This window comes from Rattus norvegicus, chromosome 10 (assembly GCF_036323735.1).
Source record: "Rattus norvegicus strain BN/NHsdMcwi chromosome 10, GRCr8, whole genome shotgun sequence".
NCBI classification, from domain to species: Eukaryota; Metazoa; Chordata; class Mammalia; order Rodentia; family Muridae; genus Rattus; species Rattus norvegicus.
In genome coordinates, this window is record NC_086028.1 from 88,311,577 (window position 1) to 88,333,026 (window position 21,450).

Sequence of the window (21,450 nt, forward strand, 5' to 3'; positions counted from 1 at the left end):
AGAAAACAGGACCAATTAGCATAGCATCATTGACTTGATTCCTACCTAGGCCAAACCCATCCTTATGTCCACACACATAAGCTAGCCCTTTTACTCTCCCTTCCGGCTACTCAGAAATAATTTGTGGCAGGCTCAAGAGTCTATAATGCTCAGTCATTTTTGTTTGTTTTGTTTCGTTTTCTTTCTTCCACTAAAGAACAGTGGAGGCCAAATTCCAGGCCCAAGACTCTCTAACCAGAACTCTTACATATTCCTCTTTCGAATGCTACTATTTCTTCTTTCTTTCTTTTTTTAAAGATTTATTTATTTTATGTATATGAGTACACTGTAGCTGTCTTCAGATACACCAGAAGAGGGCATCGGATCCCATTACAGATGGCTGTGAGCCACCATGTGGTTGCTGGGAATTGAACTCAGGACCTCAGGAAGAGCAGTCAGTGCTCTGAACTGCTGAGCCATCTCTCCAGCCCCATTTGTAACCCATAATGGCCTCTGACTTCCCATGTAGCTGAGGTTGATCCTGAGCTTTGGATTCTTCTGACTTGACCTCCCAAAAGCTGGGTTCACAGGTGTCTACCACCATGCCTGCTTCTCCTTTCTCTGGAAAACCAATTCAAACTGTAAGCCTATTGAAGAACATGGCTACGGAAAGTCATCTGAGGAAGCAAAGGTGCACACTCCAGTTTTGTCTGCCCTCAAATGCTAACAGGTAGGGACTGTTCATGAACCAGGCTGAGGGAAACAACAGATCAGGGACGTCTCCTGAATGCCATGGAGTGGCAGTACAGAACGGTTAGCTGGGGAGTCTAAGGCTCAGCAGCGACTGCAGGCCTGAACATACCTTGGTGGTAAGAGACGGGTAGCTCTTGTTGACCTTGCGCAGGCCATCAAGCATTTTGGGCAGCTCTGAGGGGTTGACTGGCTCCACAGCAATCTTGATAACAGATGTGGTATTGAATTTCAAGGGTCGGAAAATCTGAGCCTGAGATCCAAAGCACAGAGGAGTGAGGGAGGGCCTAAGGGAAAACTGAAATCTTGATTTCCCCAACCAAGAACCATGGTACAGCAGAGTCCAATTTAAAGGACCATTTGCTTCAGGCATTTTGGCAGAGCACTGGGCAAGAACAAGAGGCACTCCTCCTAACTGCTAGTATCTGAGGAGAATTTACCAGGATGAGGGTGCACACTAGGGCTGAGCCAAGCAGCAGCAGCGGCTCTGGGTTAGGACCTTTTAAATTTCAAAGCTTGTTTGCTCACACGCCTGTGGTTCCTTGTGCCTTTCTAGATCCGTGTGCCCCCTTCAAAAAATTACCTCCTCATTGCCTCGGGGTTCAGTTATGGTTGCTGTCTTCACAATTGGCTGATCAACACCTTCTATCAGAACCCAGTTGCCAGCAGGAACACGATTCACCTCAATGTGGTACCTAGAGTAACATCCAACAACAAAGCATGGAGCGGAGTCAGAGATTCACTCTGTACAGTGCACGAGCATCTGCTACGGGCTGGGCACACAGCCAGAAGCGGAGTGAACTACAAAACCACTGGGGCTGGCGGGAGGAGTAATCAACAACCACATAAGCACACACAGGGCGAGTACAATGGAAGTGTGGAGTATGAAGAAGCAACAGGAAAGCACAACTCCATGTGGAGACTCCTGGTAAAAAGCCTGTGAACCCCCATGCAATAGGGGCCAACCTGGTCTACAGAGTGAGTTCCAGGATAGCCAGGGCTATGTAGAGAGGCCCTGTATCACAAAACAATAAGTCAAAATCATAAATATCTGTTGCATAAGATTTCTCTAACATAAGGGGACACCAAAACACACCCTTTAATTTCTGAGCTCTTCAACTTCTCCAGCCTTCTAGAGCAAAGGAGAAGAGGGAGGGATGTCACGGAGCACAGCAGCCACACTGCTAACAGGACAGCTCTGGTTTTGCTCACTACCAGAGACGAAAAACAGCCCAGAGGCCCAAGATTGATTCAGCAGACTGGGATGCACCAGGGGCTCAACATAACCTTAGTCAAGGACCAGGCAGTGGAGGTCTGGGGACAGGCAGTGGAGGTCTGGGGACAGGCAGTGGAAGTCTGGAAACAGTTGCGTTAGGGAAGAAACCTGAAGCACCAAGTGAAGGGGCACAGAAGAGATGAAAACGGTCAAGAAGAGAAACGATGGCCTAGCAGTTAAGAGCAATGGCCACTCTTGCAAAGGACCTGAGTTTGATTCCCAGCACCTACATGGAGGCTCACAACTGTTTGTAACTCCTGTTCCCAGGGGATCCAAAACCCACTTGTAGTCTCCTTGGGCACAAACATTCATGCAAAATACTCAAACACATTAAAAAGAAGAAAAAAGAAAAGCAAAAGTATGGGGTTGGGGATTTAGCTCAGCGGTAGAGCGCTTGCCTAGCGAGCACAAGGCCCTGGGTTCGGTCCCCAGCTCCGAAAAAAAGAAAAAAAAAGAAAGAAAGAAAAGCAAAAGTAAAGTCTTCCGCAAAAGGCTTCACCCAGGTACCCAAGGCCCCAAAGTAACATTCCAACTGAGCCGTCTTTCCGCCCTGGTAACCTTAAGAACTAGATGCCAACAGATCTGCCAGGAGGGGTCATTTGACTCTGCACTATACCATCCAGGGAGCTATGTTTCCTAGGACCTCTCCTAATACCTTGGGACACTCCCAAGATAGAAGGCTACATGTGACCTTGTAGGCTCTGGTCAGCAGCACAGTACCTGGCGACGGAGATCCAAAGGCGGCCCACAGTGCATATCTGGGAATCTTCTTCGTCTTCCAGAGTGTAGTTCTCCCCCAGCACCTTTACAGGCTGCCCAGCATGGATGGTGCCACTCAGGACCCGGCCAAAGGCGTGAAACTGAACTCCATCATCTGTGCTGTACATCTTAGTAGTATGGCACATCAGGGGACCCTGGCAGGGGACAGGAGACAGCTTTAACCACACATACCATGAAGGTAATAACAACCCCATGACAGCAATAACATGAGCTGTGAAGAAAAAGGCTAAGGAAGATGTGACTCCTGGAAAAAATCCAAATCATGCACTACCTTCCCTCCCTCTACCAAGGGACAACAGGGGCACTGCCCTCCTCTATGAAGGGACAACAGGGGCACTGCCCTCCTCTATGAAGGGACAACAGGGGCACTGCCCTCCTCTATGAAGGGACAACAGGGGCACTGCCCTCCTCTATGAAGGGACAACAGGGGCACTGCCCTCCTCTATGAAGGGACAACAGGGGCACTGCTCTCCCTCTATGGAGGGACAACAGGTGCACTGCCCTCCTCTATAAAGGGACAACAGGGGCACTGCCCTCCTCTATGAAGGGACAACAGGGGCACTGCCCTCCCTCTATGGAGGGACAACAGGTGCACTGCCCTCCTCTATAAAGGGACAACAGGTACACTGCCCTCCTCTATGGAGGGACAACAGGGGCACTGCCCCCCCTCTATGAAGGGACAACAGGGGCACTGCCCTCCTCTATGGAGGGACAACAGGTGCACTGCCCTCCCTCTATGAAGGGACAACAGGTGCACTGCCCTCCCTCTATGAAGGGACAACAGGTACACTGCCCTCCCTCTATAAAGGAACAACAGGGGCACTGCCCTCCTCTATGGAGGGACAACAGGTACACTGCCCTCCCTCTATAAAGGAACAACAGGGGCACTGCCCCCCCTCTATGGAGGGACAACAGGTGCACTGCCCTCCTCTATGGAGGGACAACAGGGGCACTGCCCCCCCTCTATGAAGGGACAACAGGGGCACTGCCCTCCTCTATGGAGGGACAACAGGTGCACTGCCCTCCCTCTATAAAGGAACAACAGGGGCACTGCCCTCCTCTATGGAGGGACAACAGGTACACTGCCCTCCCTCTATAAAGGAACAACAGGGGCACTGCCCCCCCTCTATGGAGGGACAACAGGTGCACTGCCCTCCTCTATAAAGGGACAACAGGTGCACTGCCCTCCTCTATGGAGGGACAACAGGTACACTGCCCTCCTCTATGGAGGGACAACAGGGGCACTGCCCCCCCTCTATGAAGGGACAACAGGGGCACTGCCCTCCTCTATGGAGGGACAACAGGTGCACTGCCCTCCCTCTATGAAGGGACAACAGGTGCACTGCCCTCCCTCTATGAAGGGACAACAGGTACACTGCCCTCCCTCTATAAAGGAACAACAGGGGCACTGCCCTCCTCTATGGAGGGACAACAGGTACACTGCCCTCCCTCTATAAAGGAACAACAGGGGCACTGCCCTCCTCTATGGAGGGACAACAGGTACACTGCCCTCCCTCTATAAAGGAACAACAGGGGCACTGCCCCCCCTCTATGGAGGGACAACAGGTGCACTGCCCTCCTCTATAAAGGGACAACAGGTACACTGCCCTCCTCTATGGAGGGACAACAGGGGCACTGCCCCCCCTCTATGAAGGGACAACAGGGGCACTGCCCTCCTCTATGGAGGGACAACAGGTGCACTGCCCTCCCTCTATGAAGGGACAACAGGTGCACTGCCCTCCCTCTATGAAGGGACAACAGGTGCACTGCCCTCCCTCTATGAAGGGACAACAGGTACACTGCCCTCCCTCTATAAAGGAACAACAGGGGCACTGCCCTCCTCTATGGAGGGACAACAGGTACACTGCCCTCCCTCTATAAAGGAACAACAGGGGCACTGCCCTCCTCTATGGAGGGACAACAGGGGCACTGCCCTCCCTCTATAAAGGAACAACAGGGGCACTGCCCTCCTCTATGAAGAGACAACAGGGGCACTGCCCTCCTCTATGGAGGGACAACAGGGGCACTGCCCTCCTCTATAAAGGAACAACAGGTGCACTGCCCTCCTCTATAAAGGAACAACAGGGGCACTGCCCCCCCTCTATGAAGGGACAACAGGGGCACTGCCCTCCTCTATGGAGGGACAACAGGGGCACTGTCCTCCCTCTATGAAGGGACAACAGGGGCACTGCCCTCCTCTATGGAGGGACAACAGGGGCACTGCCCTCCCTCTATGGAGGGACAACAGGGGCACTGCCCTCCCTCTATGGAGGGACAACAGGAGATTCAGAAACAACAAAAATAACAATGAGGCAACGAAGGCAGACATGGTGGAACAGGCTAGCTTAAGGGGGTCTGAAGCAGGAGGATTCCTAAGAACATAACACCAGCTTAAGGCAGACTGGAAACCTATGCCATAAAACACAAAAAGGGGTCCAGGCCTCAGCAGGTCAAGGGGCTTGCAGCCAAGCCTGACAATCTGAGTTTGATCTCCGGGACTCATACTGTGGAAGGAAAGAAACAACAAGGTTGTCTTTGGCTTCCACATGTACGCCAAGACACCTATACAGATAGACACACAAATAAATACATGTAACATATAGACACACATACAACCAACCAAAACCAACCAACCACCACCTCTGTGTTTTTCTGGGGAGAGAAGGTCTTAGGTTCAGGACTAGCACTAGTTAGCCTGCCTAAGCTACAGCCGGGATGTCTGTGTGTCTTTCCTTTGTGGTTCCTGGGAATGGAATCCCAAGGTCAAGCATGCTAAGTATATATCCTACCAGTGACATACACTGCCTAGCAGACCTTGTACCCACACCGATGTTTTTAAACACCAGGGTGAAAAGACAAGCTGCCATGTTTCTTTGCTTTCTTCCAGGTACCACGCCCTCCTCCTTCCTTAACCTTGTCTCATTTTCATCACAGCCACTCCATCACTATCACCCTCCTGTCAGACTCAGAGAGCACACGGAATGTACTCAAAGTCTCCCCACTACTTCTGGCAACAACCAAGCTTTGACTGCAGGGCTGACTTTGCTTACGGGGAGGGAGAAGCAAGGACAGCAGAAAAGCGCATGCTTGCAACACGGACTCGGCTCGTCTGTGGCATGCAGAAGTAGCACTGGGGCCATGCTCACTTACATCCGGGTCACAGTCACTCATGGCCTCGCCAAGGTCAGAGTCCACGCCGCCAGTGTAGGTATGCTCGATCTTGGGTTTGGCGCCCACCTTTGGAGATGGAATGTGCTGCACACACATGTCCACAAAGCCTGTGGAGGAGGAAGAGGAAGCCATCACTATCACTGGTACCCATTCTTAGTAGGTAAGTGAGTAGAAGGAACACGTGGACTCAACACAGAAGCTAACACTTCTAGGGAAATCTATTTCCTATGAGGAGAAAACACACTTTTGGAGTTAGACTGATGTCAAGAAAGTTTAGAAGCAGGTCTTAGTAGGACACAATTCCTTATAATCTAGCTCACAAAAAAATTAAAGACTCTGTGATGGTTTGCATATGCTTGGCCCAGGGAATGGCACTATTAGGAGGTGTGGCCCTGTTAGAGTGGGTGTGCCACTGTGGGTGTGGGCTTTAAGACCCTCATCCTAGCTGCCTGGAAGCCAGTATTCTGCTAGCAGCCTTCAGATGAAGATGTAGAACTCTCAGCTCCTCCTGAACCATGCCTGCCTGGATGCTGCCGTGTTCCTGCCTTGATGATAATGGACTGAACCTCTGAACCTGTGAGCCAGCCCCGATTAAATGTTGTCCTCTATAAGACTTGCCATGGTCATGGTGTCTGTTCACAGCAGTAAAACCTCAACTAAGACAGACTCTACATCATTCTACGGCCAAAGAGATCCATGCTTTTACCAAACACAAGTATTTGCTTTGTTCTGCACTGTGACAGATAACTCTCCTATCTGTACTTAGATTTACTTAGGACAGAACTCAACTAACCGGCCTGCCCTGAGAAACACTGCATGTTTCTACTCGGTAAGCTACTCTGCTTCCCTACCCCATTAACATGCCTTGAAAGACAGAGTGCTCATTAGGACACTGGGACTGGTAAACCTTCTCTTCTCCTCAGTGTGGAGATCAAACTTGGAGGTGTTCAAATGAGTCACAGTCCTAATACCAAGCATATCCGTTTTGACTAGTGTCCAGTATCTTCAGACTGATGACTCGTCCAGAGTTATTATAAACTTAAAAGCTTCAGATACCAAATTTCCATCAGATTTAGAATCAATGATTGCTAAGAGGAATCGTTCCTTGTCCCTCCACTACTTACCTTTTGAGATAGGTTCTTACATATATCCCTGGCTATTCTGGAACTCAATTTGTAGACTAGGCTAGCCTTGAACTCAGAGATCCACCTACCTGCCTTTGCCACCTAAGTGTTGGAATTGAAGGCGTGTGCCACCATCAGCTTCATAGCTATTTTTAAGACAGTACCTTGCTCTATAATTCAGGCTGCCTAGAAAGTGCTACATAGCCCATGCTGGTCTCGAACTCATGACAAACCTACATCAGTTATCAAGTGCGGAGATCAAAGGCACGAGCCATCATTTCTGACCATCTGTTCTTATTTACAGATGAGAATCAGTCACCAAAGAAATAGGAGGCTGGCCTGGTTACTCCCTGAAAACTGCAGGCCAGAATAAAAGCTCAGGTCTTGTCAGGTGGGTGGTGCATATCTTTGATCTCAGTACTCATGAGGAGGCAGAGATGGTCAGATCTGTGAGTTCCAGGACAGCCTGGCTGATATAGTGAGTTCCAGGCCAGTCAAGGCTGGACAGTGAGACCCTGTCTTCAAATCAACAAAAATTAAGTTCGGGTCTTATCGGCTTCTACACAACCGAGATGGGAAGGGGGCTGACCGAGGATGACGGGTCCCCACAGGCTTATGAACACTTGCTCCCCAGGTGGCAGTGCAGTTTGAGGATGCAGCAGAACCTTTAGGGGGTGGGCCTAGCAGGAGGAAGTCGGTGACTGAGAAACAGGTTTGCGTTACAGCCTGGCTCTATCTATAGCTCCGACTGTTTTCTCGTTTGTGAAGGGATTAGGAGCCAGCTGCTCACTGTCACCATCATGAATCCCACCATATCTTCCTCTCCACGGTGAACTGTACCCTCTCAAAGCACAAGCCGAATTAAATGTTTTTGTCAGGTATTGCCACAGTGATGAAGAAAACCAAACATCCCCTGAGTCCTCACCTGCACCTTCCTAATACACATCCCCAGGGAACCACCTTCCTGCCTGACCCCAGTAAATGTACCAGAGCCTGAGGCCTGTCACCATCTGCTTCACCTGTAGGGGAAATCTAATTCTTTTTTCCCAACACAAGAAACTTAAAGAAAACAATTGGGAAAACCCTGTTGTGGTTTAAACACTATCATGACTCTGCTGCTGCCCCTGCAGGGAAGGGAGCTTCCAAGACAACTCATGGGAGGACACACTCAAGGCCATAGTTGTTGTTTTTCAAAATGAGGCATCATGAGCCCCAGACTGTCCTAAGAACTCCTGATCTACCCGCCAAGTTGCAGGACTGCAGGCGTGAGCCTCTCTGCCAGCAGTGTCAAGGGCCTTGAGCCATTTGATTACCGGTGAACTCGCCGAAGAACTTTTTGCAGACCAGCCTGAGCAGGGGGCGGATGTTTAGCTTCAGTTCTTCCTTGGTCAGGTGGATGCCGAGCTCGTCCAGTGTCCTTGGCAGGCTGGTGTCCACATCACCCACCACCTGTACACATAGAAGGCACTGGGTCAGCTACGCAGTGAGAGCCCTAGAAGTATTTCACATGGAGTGAGGGGGGCCAAAGACAAATCTTACAAGGAGCCTTCTACAGGGAGGGCTCTTGGGTAACAACAGCCTGATTTGGAGGAGTGAGTCTATGCGGTCTTCAAGCCAATCAGGAGTGGCGCTGCTGACCTGGTCAGGTCCACATACTCTCAGTGCTGCCCCCTGGCGTCTGAGTCCAGACTTAGAGGCTCATTCATTATACTGGAAGGAACCAAAAAAGGCCACCTGTCAGAATAGGGCTAAGCTAAATTGCCCTCTGCAGACTTAAGGTCTCTCTACAGTGGCAGATTCTGTAAATTTCTTTATTAATCCATTCCAGCCTGACAAGAGATACTAAGTGTTTCTATCACTGATAAATTCTAGTCATTATTTTGTTCTACTGCTATGTTCTTTTCCTTTGTGGGACGGAACGGCCACACGCATTGTGTGCATGTGACCATCTGTATGTGGGTATCCACTGGACACGGCACTGACTGAACGCCTGTGTATTTATTCTATTACTGTCCTGGAAGAACGATCTGCATGAAAATTCATGTAGGATACTTTCCCCTTCCCAGCTTGGCACTTTAGCACAGATTCATTTAAATACAATGTTACACTCTACTTGGACCATCACAAAAGCTTAACCACAGCCTTACTAATTCTCCCCTCTTTCTTCTCTCCCTCCCACCCTCCCTCTCACCCTCCTTTCTTGTGTGGCACTGAGGACTGACCCTAGGGAACCTCCCGCATGAGGCAAATGCCTCATAAATACACCACGATTCACTCGACCTGGTTTCAATGATATGAACATTTAACATTTCCAGCCCTGGTTCTATTTTTTGTTTTGAGATAAGATTGAATAACTAAGTTGCCCAGGCTATTTTGAACTAATGCTGTAGCCCAGGCTGGCCTTTCCAGCATCCTGACACCAGAGACTACAGGCAACTACATCCTTACTATCCTTTCAACCTCACAAACATCAAAACTGAAATGGTCATTTATGAAGCTGTTACAACCCTTCTAACAAACAAACAACACAAGACCAACTGTTGTTTGATGGGGTCTTCTCACTGTTGTATTAAGTTGGTGATCTTCCTTCAGTTGCAGCCCCCTTAGTAGTTTAGGGCTGACTACAGGTGCGCACCACAGCACCCAGCAATAGGCATTCATTCAGTGACTGCAAAATCCTTCATTTTAAGAGCTACATCATGTTAACCTAAAAATAAACATTTAGGGCTGGAGAGATGGCTCAGCGGTTAAGAGCACTGACTGCTCTTCCAGAGGTCCTGAGTTCAAATCCCAGCAACCACATGCTGGCTCACAACCATCTGTAACAAGATCCGATGCACTCTTCTGGTGTATCTAAAGACAGTGACAGTGTACTCGTCATATATAAAAATGAATAAATAGGGTTGGGGATTTAGCTCAGTGGTAGAGCGCTTGCAAGCGCAAGGCCCTGGTTTCGGTCCCCAGCTCCGAAAAAAAGAAAAAAGAAAAAAAAAAAAAGAATAAATAAAATCTTAAAAAAAATAAATATTGAACTTATGTCTAGACTTTCCTTTCTACGCAGCTGTAGGTAATAGTATAACAAACACCTCTCTTAGCTGGGTGTTATGACAGACTTTAATTCTAGCACTCAGGAAGCAGAGACAACGGAGTCCCGTGAATTTCAGGCCAGCCACGGCTATATAATGAGACCCTGTCTCCAAAACAAACAAACAAACAAACAAACAAACAAACAAACAAACTGTATTGTTTTTGGGGACAGAGCTTCATGTAGCCTAGGCTGGCCTTGAACTCTTCATCTTTCTGCCACCATTTTTTCCTAAGTGCTAGAACTATAAGAATGTGCCACAGTTGGCTCAAACATTATAGGAGTATATTTTTATTTATGTGCATTTGTGTGTGACTTTGAGAATTTATGTGCACACCACATGCATGCAGGTGCCTATAGAGATCAGAAGAGAACATCAGATCCTCTGGAAGCAAAGGATGAGCAGCTGTGAACCTCCTGCTATGGGTGTTTAACTCGACTCAGGTCCCCTGTAAGAGCAGCAAGTATTCTTAACTGCTCCTCTGTTTTTCAAGGCAAGGTCTCAAGTAGTCAAGGCTAGCCTCTAACTCACTAGGTAGCTAAGGATATCCATGGAAGTCTGACCCTCAAGTCTCTAATCCCTAAGTACTGGGATTGCAGGCTTAGGCTCCCATCCTAGTCTTAGTGCTAAGAATTGAACCCAAGGCTTTGCGTATGACAGACAAGAACTCTGCCACATTGAGCCATATGTCCAGCCTCTATGACTAAAGTTTTTAATTTTATGTGTATGTACAAGTGCATTGAGTGTGGTGGGTATGCGTACCACATGCATGCAGATGCCCAAGGAGACCAGAAGAGGGCACCATATACCCAGAAACTGGAATTACAGGTGCCTGAGAGCTGCCCAACAGGTGCTCACAGAATTCTGAACTACACTGTCCCAGGCAGATTATAATTGTGTGGCTGTAGCCACACACAATTGTGAGGTTCTGGGAAGTGAATTCAGGTTCCCTACAAGATCAACAAGTATACTTAACCACTAAAGTTGTTTCTTCAGTCCTCCAAAAGGTTTTGCAATTTTTGAGACAGGGTTTCTCTGTGAAGCCTTGGCTGTCTTGGAACCTCCTATGTGGATTGAGCTGCCTTGAGCTCAGCTCTGTCTCCCTCTGTCTCCATGGTACTGGGATTAAAGGTTTTTAATAAACAAGTGATGATGGGGCTGGGGAGATGGCTTAGTGCATACTGTGGAGGCCTGAGGCACTGAGCTAGGGCACGCTTGTAGAAGTTCTATCCCAGCACCAAGAGGCGGAGACAGGGACCATAGAGGCTCACTGGTCAAGGAATCTAGTCAAGTGGTGAGCTCCAGACTTAGTGAATGATCCTGTCTCAAAAAACTAGGTCAAGTACTAAAGAGGAGGACATCAGACATCAACCTCTGGCCTACATACGTGTGTGCACAAGCACACATGCACATGCCCCACACAAATAGCCTTCCATAGCACTCACTAAATAAAAATAAGCAAGCGATGACTGAGCAGGTTTGAAGCAGGTGGCCCACACTCACCTGTGCCAGGATCTTATAGAGAGGCTCCAAGATGAACTCCACGAAGCTCCTCTGGGAGCTGCTGCTTGGAGCCTTTTTTGTGAACTTTCTCCTAAAGAGAAAAAGAAGTGTTGTGAGTGACCAAGGAAGGAGTATGTGGCTTATCCCAAGGGTGCATTGCTTAAATTCTGAGTCGAAGTAGAAGCCAAGAAGAGGGAGGACTCTGGGGCTTAGTGTGGCTGTCCCACATGCCTGACCTGACCTGACCTGAAAGACCTGGGGAAAACAGCCTCTCCCTCCACTACAGCCAAGATGCCAAGCATTCAAAGTTGCAGAAGCATGGTTGTTCATGCATAAGACAAAAGCAGGGTTTAGCCTCAGAAAGTCAAGTGTTGTTACTGGGAAAACATCAGTCCACAAGAGTAACGCCCCACATGATACTTACGTCTTAGGATTGAAGTAGATGTCACCCCAGAGTCTTTTAGCAAATTCCTGGTAATTAATGTCACCTATGAAAGAAGCCACACAATTACAATTTGCCTGGGAAAGTGTAGTTCAAAATTCTGTTTTGGGTGCTGCAAGTGATTTAAAGCTGAAGAGTTCTAGTACCTTCCTTCTCAAGGTCTAGACCATCCCCTTCTGATTAAGCACAAAGGAGATCACGACTGGCCTAAACAAAGTCACAGCAGAGACAGAAGGAGAACCCAGGCATCTCCCCTAGTGCAAGGGTCCTGAGCGTAGGCCTTGCTCTGAACAGGAGCATGGCCTGTGTTGCTGATGGAGCAGGCTACTTGTCCATCTGTACACTGTAGTGACGCCCATCCTCTCTGCAACACACAGAGGCCATTTTCTAGCTGCAGCCATCACCGAGGTGCCACTGGGTGGAGTCCTAACTGGGTGGAGTCCTAACTTCCAGGTCACCCAAGAGAAAACACGAAAGCCATCTTTTAGAGGGGTTGGGGATTTAGCTCAGTGGTAGAGCGCTTGCCTAGCAAGCGCAAGGCCCTGGGTTCGGTTCCCAGCTCCGAAAAAAAAAGAAAAGAGGAAAAAAAAAATAAGCGTCTCGCTATGTAGCTGTCTAGCCTGGAACTCATAAGTAGAGCAGGCTATCCCCAAACTCACAGATCTGTCTGCCTTTACCTCTTCAGCACATCCTACAGGCATGAGACACCAGAACTACCTGTCTTGTCTTTTACCAAGTAGTAGTTTCAGTTTAACTGCAATGTGAATTTGATCAGACTGAAGCAAGCAACCGTTGCTTCTAGAGTCCACGCTCCTCTGAGTCTGGGATGGGATATAACCCAGCATGAATAAGCCCCTAGTTAGGGTTGATCCTCAGTCTTACAAAACAACAAAAACTCCTGAGCACTGAGCTCCTGAAGCATTCAGTTAGAGAACTGAGAACACCAACTACCTCCTAGATAATTCTATTCAGATGGCAGGCTGTCCCCTCTCACCTCAGACAGCATAAGGAAATGTAGCCCCTTTCCCCAAAACCCCATTTCCTCTCCAGATTTTTCTCTCTTATTGCAGCTACTGCTGCAAACAAGTTCCGAACCCTCTTCTACCTACTTCTCCTTCCTATTCTTCGGGCATTGCTTTTTTGTTTGTTTGTTTTAAAGAGTAGCATCTAGCCCAGGCTGGCTGGAACTCACTACATAATGCTAAGATTTTATGTGTGTACCACCATGTCCAGGCCTCTTGTGTGCTATATACTCTTCCAACTGAGTGCCATGCCTGCCGCTTCTGTCCTACTTTACCAGTCACTGAATCTTCCCTTCCGCTGTGAACCGCTCCGCCTGGCCACGCGAGTTATAGCTGCAGTACAGACACTGGACTGAACTTCGAGTGAGGAAGACTAAATTACAGACTGATGTGCGTCTATAATCCTACTGAAGAGACTGAGGCTGGAAGATCCCAAACTCAAGGTCCTTCTAGGAAACCTGGTAAGACCCTTGTCTCCCAGAGAAATAAACCCTCAGTACCTGACAAAATCCCCAAACAGGCAGTCGGTCACTCCTGAATGCCCTCTTTCATGAGCATTGCAAACACCACCATCTTTAATAGATCCTAAATGCCAATGAAAACAAGCACCTGGAACCCCAAACCCTCTTCCATCAGGCCCCAATACTACCTGTCTGTTTAGTTATGCTAACCTCTACCAATGACATAACACTCAACTACTGTGCTTCTGCGGCTTAACTGACCTTGAACTCACAAGTTTCTTGCCTTCCTTGGTTGCTGGGACTGCAGGTGTGCATCAGCACACCCGAGAATGGTCTGCTGAGAGCCACAATGCCGCCTTCACCTGCCCCCTTCCAATCCTGTAGCCTTGAAGTGCTCGGCTCTATGGCCCACCCGCCCAGCCCTGTCATTTTCCTGTAGGGAAGGTCACAGGAAGTGGCCCTCCCTCCCTCCTTTCACCAACACTTGACAATGACAGTTGCTCGGGAGCGGTGACCTGACAATACTGCTCACCAGGGTGGGATGCTGACTCTTCTCGAGGAAGTTCTTACTCACCATGCCTTGCACTACTCCACAGCCCAAAGAGGACAGACTGACCTGACAATACAGTGCAAACAGGTTCTGGGGTCCCAACAGGTTCTGGGGTCCCAACAGGTTCTGGGGTCCCAACTTAGCAGAAAGTTCTGCGACCACTCGTAAGCAATTATGTGTAATAAAACGTAGTTTGTATCACATATGAAGAGTGAAGGCCTAGGAGCCCGGGGTCCTGAATGCTGCCCTCAGTGCAGCCCTTTCCTCATGGGCTACATGGCTTTTTATGGTGATGATCAGAGGACACTAGAGCCATGGCTGCTTCTCCAGTCACTAATGGTGGCCAAAGGATGAGCACCCATGTCTCCCGGATTCAGGGCCTCCTGCAGAGATGGAATTGTACTATTTCATCACACTATAGTGAGGTAGAAATATGAGGCTAGACTAGAAAACAGGTCAACCTGGGAGAGAGTGAAACTCTCAAAAACGAAACCAAAACATACAGAACCGAAGCACTTCTGACTCACGTTCAGGAGAGCTTTGACTCTGCCTCGCTAACACGAAGGATGCTGAGAAACCAGACTTCTCCTGGAACTCTGCTCATTTCTGTTTTCCTCACTGTCCATCAGCCCATTCCGCCACCCACTTCTTTATTTAGGTGCTAAGGATAAAGCCCAGCACCTCCTGCATGTTTAGACATGGTACTCAGTCCCATCGGCCCAGTTCACAATTGAAAAACAACTAAACTCAAACATTTAATGGCAAGAATTCGGTGGAACGGCATGGTCACTATTCCAATGAGGAGTGAAAATGTAGAAGATGTCTCTATATAGTATCTCTTTAACAAAATAAATGTACTTTTATATGTTTGTCTGCATATATGTATGTGCGCCATGTGCATACAGTGCCATGGAGGCCAGAAGAGGGCACTATATCCTCTGGAACTGGAGTTACAGTTGTCATGTGGGTGGCAGGAATCCGACCCAGGTTCCAGCCAGTGCTCTTAACTGCCTAACCATCTTTCAGGCCTCATATATGATATCTCATTCATGTATGTACAGTAGGACCCATAAGAAAATCGTAACAGTGGTTATGGCAAAAAAGTCATAAGCTTGTTTTCCCACCTTGTAACCATGAGTTTGTCTGTCTACCTATCATCCATCCATCCATCCATCCATCCATCCATCCATCCATCTATCTATCTGGTTTATCTTCAGGATATAATAGAATTTTATAGAATGTTTGCCTAGCTTTTGAATTTAATTCTAGGTACTGGGGGGAAAATAATAAATAAAAATAAAAAGCAAACAAGCCAATCTAAACAGTACAAGATAAAAAAGCACCAAGACCAACCAGTACCCATGACAGGCAGAAGGCAGGGCTGAGGTGGTGTGCTACTGTCTACTGGGGGCCTGTCTCCTCAGCACTAAAGTCAGGGTAACAGCTCTCCTGTACAGAATCGCATTCATACTGACACCCAGGAGACTCAGTGCACAGCTCCTATGGGAATGAGAGTCAATCAGTGAGACAGACATGGACGCCAGAGAGCCGCTGAGTAGGAAAGTGCTCCCAGAGCTGCCGTGTCAAGGCTCTGGGAATGCATGAACTCATTCACCAGTGCCTGCCAGCGAGCCTTGTAAAGGCTGACTGCAATCCAGTCTGAGTCCTCAATGACGCCTATCACAGTTATAAGTGCCTAGAGACATTTGGGAAAACAGCAAGAAGTTCTGTCTTGTCAAAGCTCCATCCATCTTGGAGAAGAACTGAATAGGCTTTGTGGGCACATGTAACCCCGCATCTACAGATGGCTTCTCTAGGTGGCCTGTTTATGTCTAAAGCGAGATCTTCTTCAGAAAAGTGTCCTTATGTAGCCCTGACTGGCCTCAAACTCACAGGTTTCTGCCTGCCCCTTCTTCTGAGGGCTAGAATTAAAAGCTTGCACCTTAATACCAGGCTTCTTCCCAATCACTCAAAATTTTACTTATTTCGAGGGGGTAGAAAGATGGCTCAGTTGTATAGAAATCACTGCTCTTGCAGAGGACCTGGATAGAGTTGCCAGCACCCACATAAAATGGCTCACATCCATTTGTATTCTAATTCCAAGGGATCTCATGTCCTGTTCTAGCCAATGAGGTCACCTACATACATATGGCTGGTGCACATGAGCGCAAACGCAGGCAAACATGCACACCAAACATAAAACAACTGTCTAGAAAGAGCTTAGCCTAAATAAAGGTTCTGAGGCTTTTCAGAAGCCTGAGACACAACAGTAAGAGATGATGGAGTGCCCCTCTCTTCAAACAGGCAATGTGATAGGAAGCCAATTTCTGAGCCATTCAGCAGGACAGGGGACACATGACTAGGGAAGCAGGCGAGACAGCAGCAGGCAGAGCTTACCAAAGGTGTCAGCATAGATCTTGGCAAAGGAGCCCAGTGTGAAGCAGATGCTGTACTGGGAACTGGAGAAGCAGACGTTGCCCAGGAGCGGGGAAAGGATCAGGTTCTCGTCGGTGGAATACATGCTGAAACAGAGACTGCTGTGAGCCAGTGCCAGGCTGCGCAGTAGCCCCATGCCAGGCTGCACTGCATCTGACACACTGCCAAGAGGAAGGGCAGTAACTCCCTGTCAGCCTTCATTCTCCAGCCTCAGGAGGTGCTAGCATAAGATTCTTAGATTTGCCAAAATCCTGGTCAAGAAAGAGACATGATAGAATTGTCCCCAACTCCCAGTAGCAAGCTCATTTCCCAGAGATGGGATGTAGCAGTTTTGAAAAAGCTACCCACACAGACAATCAAGGGGACACAAATTAATCTGATCAGAGGGATACATTTGGGAGATGTGTCAATCCCAACACAAGGGGACATAAAGAGATGGGGCAGTGCTTGCCTAGGATGCACCAGGCCTTGGGTCTGATCCCAGCACCATGTACTGGATGTGACAGCTTACCCTGTTGTCCCAGCACTCAGAAGGAGGCAGGAAGATCGGTTCAAGGTCATCCTTGGCTATGAGAGGCCCTGTCTAGGGCTGAGTGTGTTTGGAACAGGACATAAAGCAACACTGAGTGCTGCTCTCTCCACTGTCACTCTCTGGATTCTGTTTGGCCTCATTTCACATTTTCTAAAAAATTTTATTTATTTCATATATGTGAGTACAGTGTTTCTGTCTGCAGACACACCAGAAGAGGGCATCAGATCCCATTACAGATGGTTGTGAACCTCCATGTGGTTGCTGGGAATTGAACTCAGGACCTCTGGAAGAGCAGTCAACGCTCTTAACCACTGAGCCATCTCTCCAGCCCCTGTCATTTTGCAATTTTATGCTGACACTCCCCCCCCCCTTCCTTCCTTCCTTCCTTCCTTCCTTCCTTCCTTCCTTCCTTCCTTCCTTCCAGCTTTTTGAGACAGGGTCTCTGTGTAGCCCCAGCTGTCCTGGAGCTCACCCTGTAGCCCAGGCTGGCATTCAGCGCCATCCTCTATTACGCTCCACTTTAATGTCTGAGTTCTGTAGGCATCAGGCAGGCACATGGTGCAGAGGCAAAACACAGAAAATAAACCACCGATGAGCTATGGGGCTACTTCTCTTGCACTAGGCCCAGGCTCGGCTCCCAGCACTGATGCTCTCGACTCTCTGTACCTTTAGCTTTAGAGACTCTAACACCTTCTTATTGCTTCTGTGGGCATCAGGCATGTACATGGTACTCACACAAACAATCCACTCACACACATAAAATCAACAAACAAAGCTTTAAATAACCTGCCCAACTCAGCATGGCTGGTATGCAGACTTGTTTAGATCCGACTGACAACAAAATGTGTTGTCACATTCTGACAAACAAGATGTGTCACACTGCACACTGGGTTGATGAGGCTAGGCCTGGAATCAATCCTGCAGACCTGACATGCATTGTCTGAACTGTCTGACAAGCTCATCAACACACACCAAAGCATTACTCTCAGAGGTCTTCAGGGGTAAAATTAACATTTCTAAAGCCAGGCTCTCCTAAAGACAGGCAATCCTCAGGGTCTCTACAGGGCCTTATACCTTATTAAGCCATTGACCTCATCCACAATGTGCCGTAGCTTGTAATAAGCATCTGTGGGAGGCAGCTTCAGCTCCAAGATCAGCCGGTCGATTTTGTTGATACACACGGTGACTGCCAGCCTTTCCTGCACTGCGTGTTTGATCAGCCGCTCCGTGTTCAGCATCACCTGAGAAACACAAGGGTCGAGAGGTGGTAGGAAGAGCAGAGGGCAAAGTCTACAGATGAGCCAAAGAGAACATGCTCGACACACTCAGTAAAAGGGGGAAAGGCCCGGGGATGAAGTGTCAGCTGGAAGACCATCCCCACAGCAGATGCAGAACTGTTAAGAGGGTACCTACCCACCAGGACGGAGAAGCAAGTAAATACAGCGATGACTGGGGGCTTAGAGGGCTAGGAAGAACTTATTGGATTTAGAAGGATTAGGATGAATGATGTACAATCTTTTTTTCTCTTCTTGCTGTGATCCTAAGGATTAAACCCAGAGCCTTGTTCATTTGAGGCCTGCTACCTTTGAGCTACATCCCCAGGCCTTTTTCAGTCTATTCTGAGGCAGGGTGTTACTAAGCTGTATAAGCTAGTCTTGATCTGCTGTCTTCCTCCCTTGGCCTCCAGGGCAGCTACGGTGAAAGGTATCCATCCGTCCCATGCCTGGCTGAACACGCCATTTATTGCTTGTTGTCATCCTTCTTATTTATTTATTTACTTAGACAGGCCTTGGTTTATAGCCTCAGCTTGCCTCAGGTTTGCAGTAATCTTCTTACTTCCCAAGTGCCGTGACTACAGGCACACAAAGCCACACTGTTTGAACACTTGATGCTTTCCACACCTGAGTGCAGAGAAGTGATAGGCGTGTGGCTGTGGTAGCTACTGTGCTCGGTGAATGGGCTGGGAGGTGAAGACCACAGCAATGAGCACCTCTCTAGTAGCTTTTGTTTCTAAATAATGGTCTCCCCTATTTAGAAAGCCAGAACTCATTGAAGAAATGGCTGGTATTAGGATCAGGGCAGGAAAAGTATGGAAAAAAAAAAATTAAGTACTAAAACCTGAGGTAGGTCAGAAGAATGAAAGACCAGCCACAGGGACCTGAGGGCCAGATGGGTCAACCAGAGCACCGCGATATGAGGAGATGCTATGTGGGGAGGTACACACCTTTAATCCATCACTCAGGAGGTAGAGGCATGTGGGTCTCTCTGAGTTGAAGGCTAGCCTGGGCTAATCAATAAGTTACAGGTTGACCTGGGCTATACTGTGAGATTTCTTTTTAACTTTTTTTTTTCTTTTCTCGATGCGGCTTCTCTGTGCAGCAATGGCTGTCCTGGAACTCAATGTATAGACTAGGCTGGCCTCAAATGCAGAGATCCCAAGTGCTGGGTCAAAGGCATGCACCACCACTGCCTGGGTCTTTTTCTCTTTTACAGTTACACTTATCTATCTTTATGTGTGTGCTTATGCTCATGTAATAGTGTGGTATGGAGGTCAGAGGACTTCTGGAAGCTGGCTCTCTGCTTCTACCATGTGTAAGTTCTGGAGACTGAACTCAGGTAACAAGATCTGGCAGCAAGTGCCTTAAGAACTGATCCATGTTGCCAGGCCCAGAGTAAAATCTCATCTCTAAACAAAAAAACAAACAAAAAAAACCCCAATTTGTCAATACTTTTCTACAACTCACAGGAACAGACATAAGAGCGAATTTCTCATACAGAGATAAATTGTAGACAAGAGGGAGTTCCTTGTACAATGTTTGACTTTTAATAAGGCGCCTCTGGCTCCCTCTGCTGGTGTCTCATTAGTAATGGTATGAATGAGGTCATTGGCATATCCAATCTTCCAGTTCAGAAATAGAAAGACTTTCCAGCACACTCTAACTTTGAATGTCACATACTTCTCCGAACTTAGAGCAAACCTGAGTCTATGAACTTGCATGTTCCCTGGCTCTCAAAGGCATTAGTAGGGACATGTTAACAGGGGACTAGCTTCCAAGAGCCCAGACTAACTTACCCCCTCAGCAGCGTCAATGAAAAGGACCACTCCATCTGAGATGCGCAAGCCAGCTGTGACCTCATCAGAAAAATTCACATGACCTGGGAAGCAAATAGCCAGCCGTCACATGGTGGGATGAGGCAGTTAGCTTCTAACTCCAGTGCTATGAACCCCAGATATCCCTCTTCCTGCCCACAGCACCTCAGAGTGTATAGATTTCTCCCACTTGAGTCCCATCCTGGGACTAAGGGTTTATATAGAAGGCCTCCACATAGAGAAGGTAAAGCAGCTGACACACCAACTTAGTCTGATGGGCAACCAACAGCCCAGGAGCTCCAACAATGTGGAGGCAGGGAAATGGCAAAGGCAGAGGAAGCATTCGAGCTGCTCCAAGAAAACAGGCCCCAGGCAAGGCAGGCACAACTGGAAGAAGGAAGGGGTGGCCGGGGGCCTCAGAGTATCAGGCACAGGGCGTACTGAAGGCAGGTCTGCCAGATCCCAAACTGCTCCGACATTAAATAAAACGATTACACGCCAAGTCAGCCCTTTCCACAAAAGAAACAGCTGACAGCAGAGCCCATGGCATCCTGCAAGTTCTGTCCACCTCTCCTGGAGTCACAACTGACTCACTTTTCTTTTTTTTTTTTTTAAAAGCAAATCCCCCTCTTTCTTTTTCTTTTAAGAGTTATTCATTTATAAGTACGCTGTCGCTGTCTTCAGACACACCAGAAGAGGGCATCAGACCCCATTGCAGATGGTTGTGAGCCACCGTGTGGTTGCTGGGAATTGAACTCAGGACCTCTGGAAGGGCAGTCGGTGCTCTTAACTGCTGAGCCACCTCTCCAGCCCCCCTCGCTTTTATTTCATCATGGCTAGGCATGGAGCCTGACATAAACTGAAGTTAGTGAATACAGAAAGTCCCTAAAATTTAAACCCTATGGCAAAATAAAGATGGAAGTGAAGCCAAGGGCAGGAAACTGCTGCTGAGTCACAGGGAAGGGAACCCTTGAACGAGAATAAACATTAGCAACACCCTGTAGTGCCCTGGGAAATGGAGCAGAGGAACCGGATGAGGCCGTGACAGGGCAGGGCCCACCCACCTGGTGTGTCCATGATGTTGAAGAGGTAAGACTTCCCTTTGGTGTCCGGCAGCACCACCGTCACAGGAGTACTCTTGATGCCGACGCCTCTCTGAAATCCAGACAGATGCTCAGGACTTCTCCCCGAGCCGGAGGAGTCACTCAGCTCTGGGGTTAGCAGTTGCCAGCTGCTTACGTCAGACA

At 48.3% G+C, this 21,450-nt stretch overlaps 1 protein-coding gene across 5 annotated transcripts in view; it reads right to left on the reverse strand.

Annotated features, from left to right (window-relative positions):
- Eftud2 (elongation factor Tu GTP binding domain containing 2) overlaps positions 1 to 21,450 on the reverse strand; it is a 47,238-nt gene that overhangs the window by 6,585 nt on the left and 19,203 nt on the right. For all 5 annotated transcript variants that reach the window (NM_001398599.1, NM_001398598.1, XM_063268747.1 and 2 more), the window contains 11 exons: positions 21,268 to 21,358; positions 20,186 to 20,268; positions 18,187 to 18,353; positions 16,542 to 16,666; positions 12,094 to 12,157; positions 11,670 to 11,760; positions 8,394 to 8,529; positions 5,936 to 6,063; positions 2,726 to 2,919; positions 1,313 to 1,424; positions 842 to 982 (listed from right to left, as the gene is read on the reverse strand). In NM_001398599.1, coding sequence (NP_001385528.1) covers positions 842 to 982; positions 1,313 to 1,424; positions 2,726 to 2,919; positions 5,936 to 6,063; positions 8,394 to 8,529; positions 11,670 to 11,760; positions 12,094 to 12,157; positions 16,542 to 16,666; positions 18,187 to 18,353; positions 20,186 to 20,268; positions 21,268 to 21,358 — 1,332 coding nt within the window. The remainder of the gene's footprint in view (positions 1 to 841; positions 983 to 1,312; positions 1,425 to 2,725; positions 2,920 to 5,935; positions 6,064 to 8,393; positions 8,530 to 11,669; positions 11,761 to 12,093; positions 12,158 to 16,541; positions 16,667 to 18,186; positions 18,354 to 20,185; positions 20,269 to 21,267; positions 21,359 to 21,450) is intronic.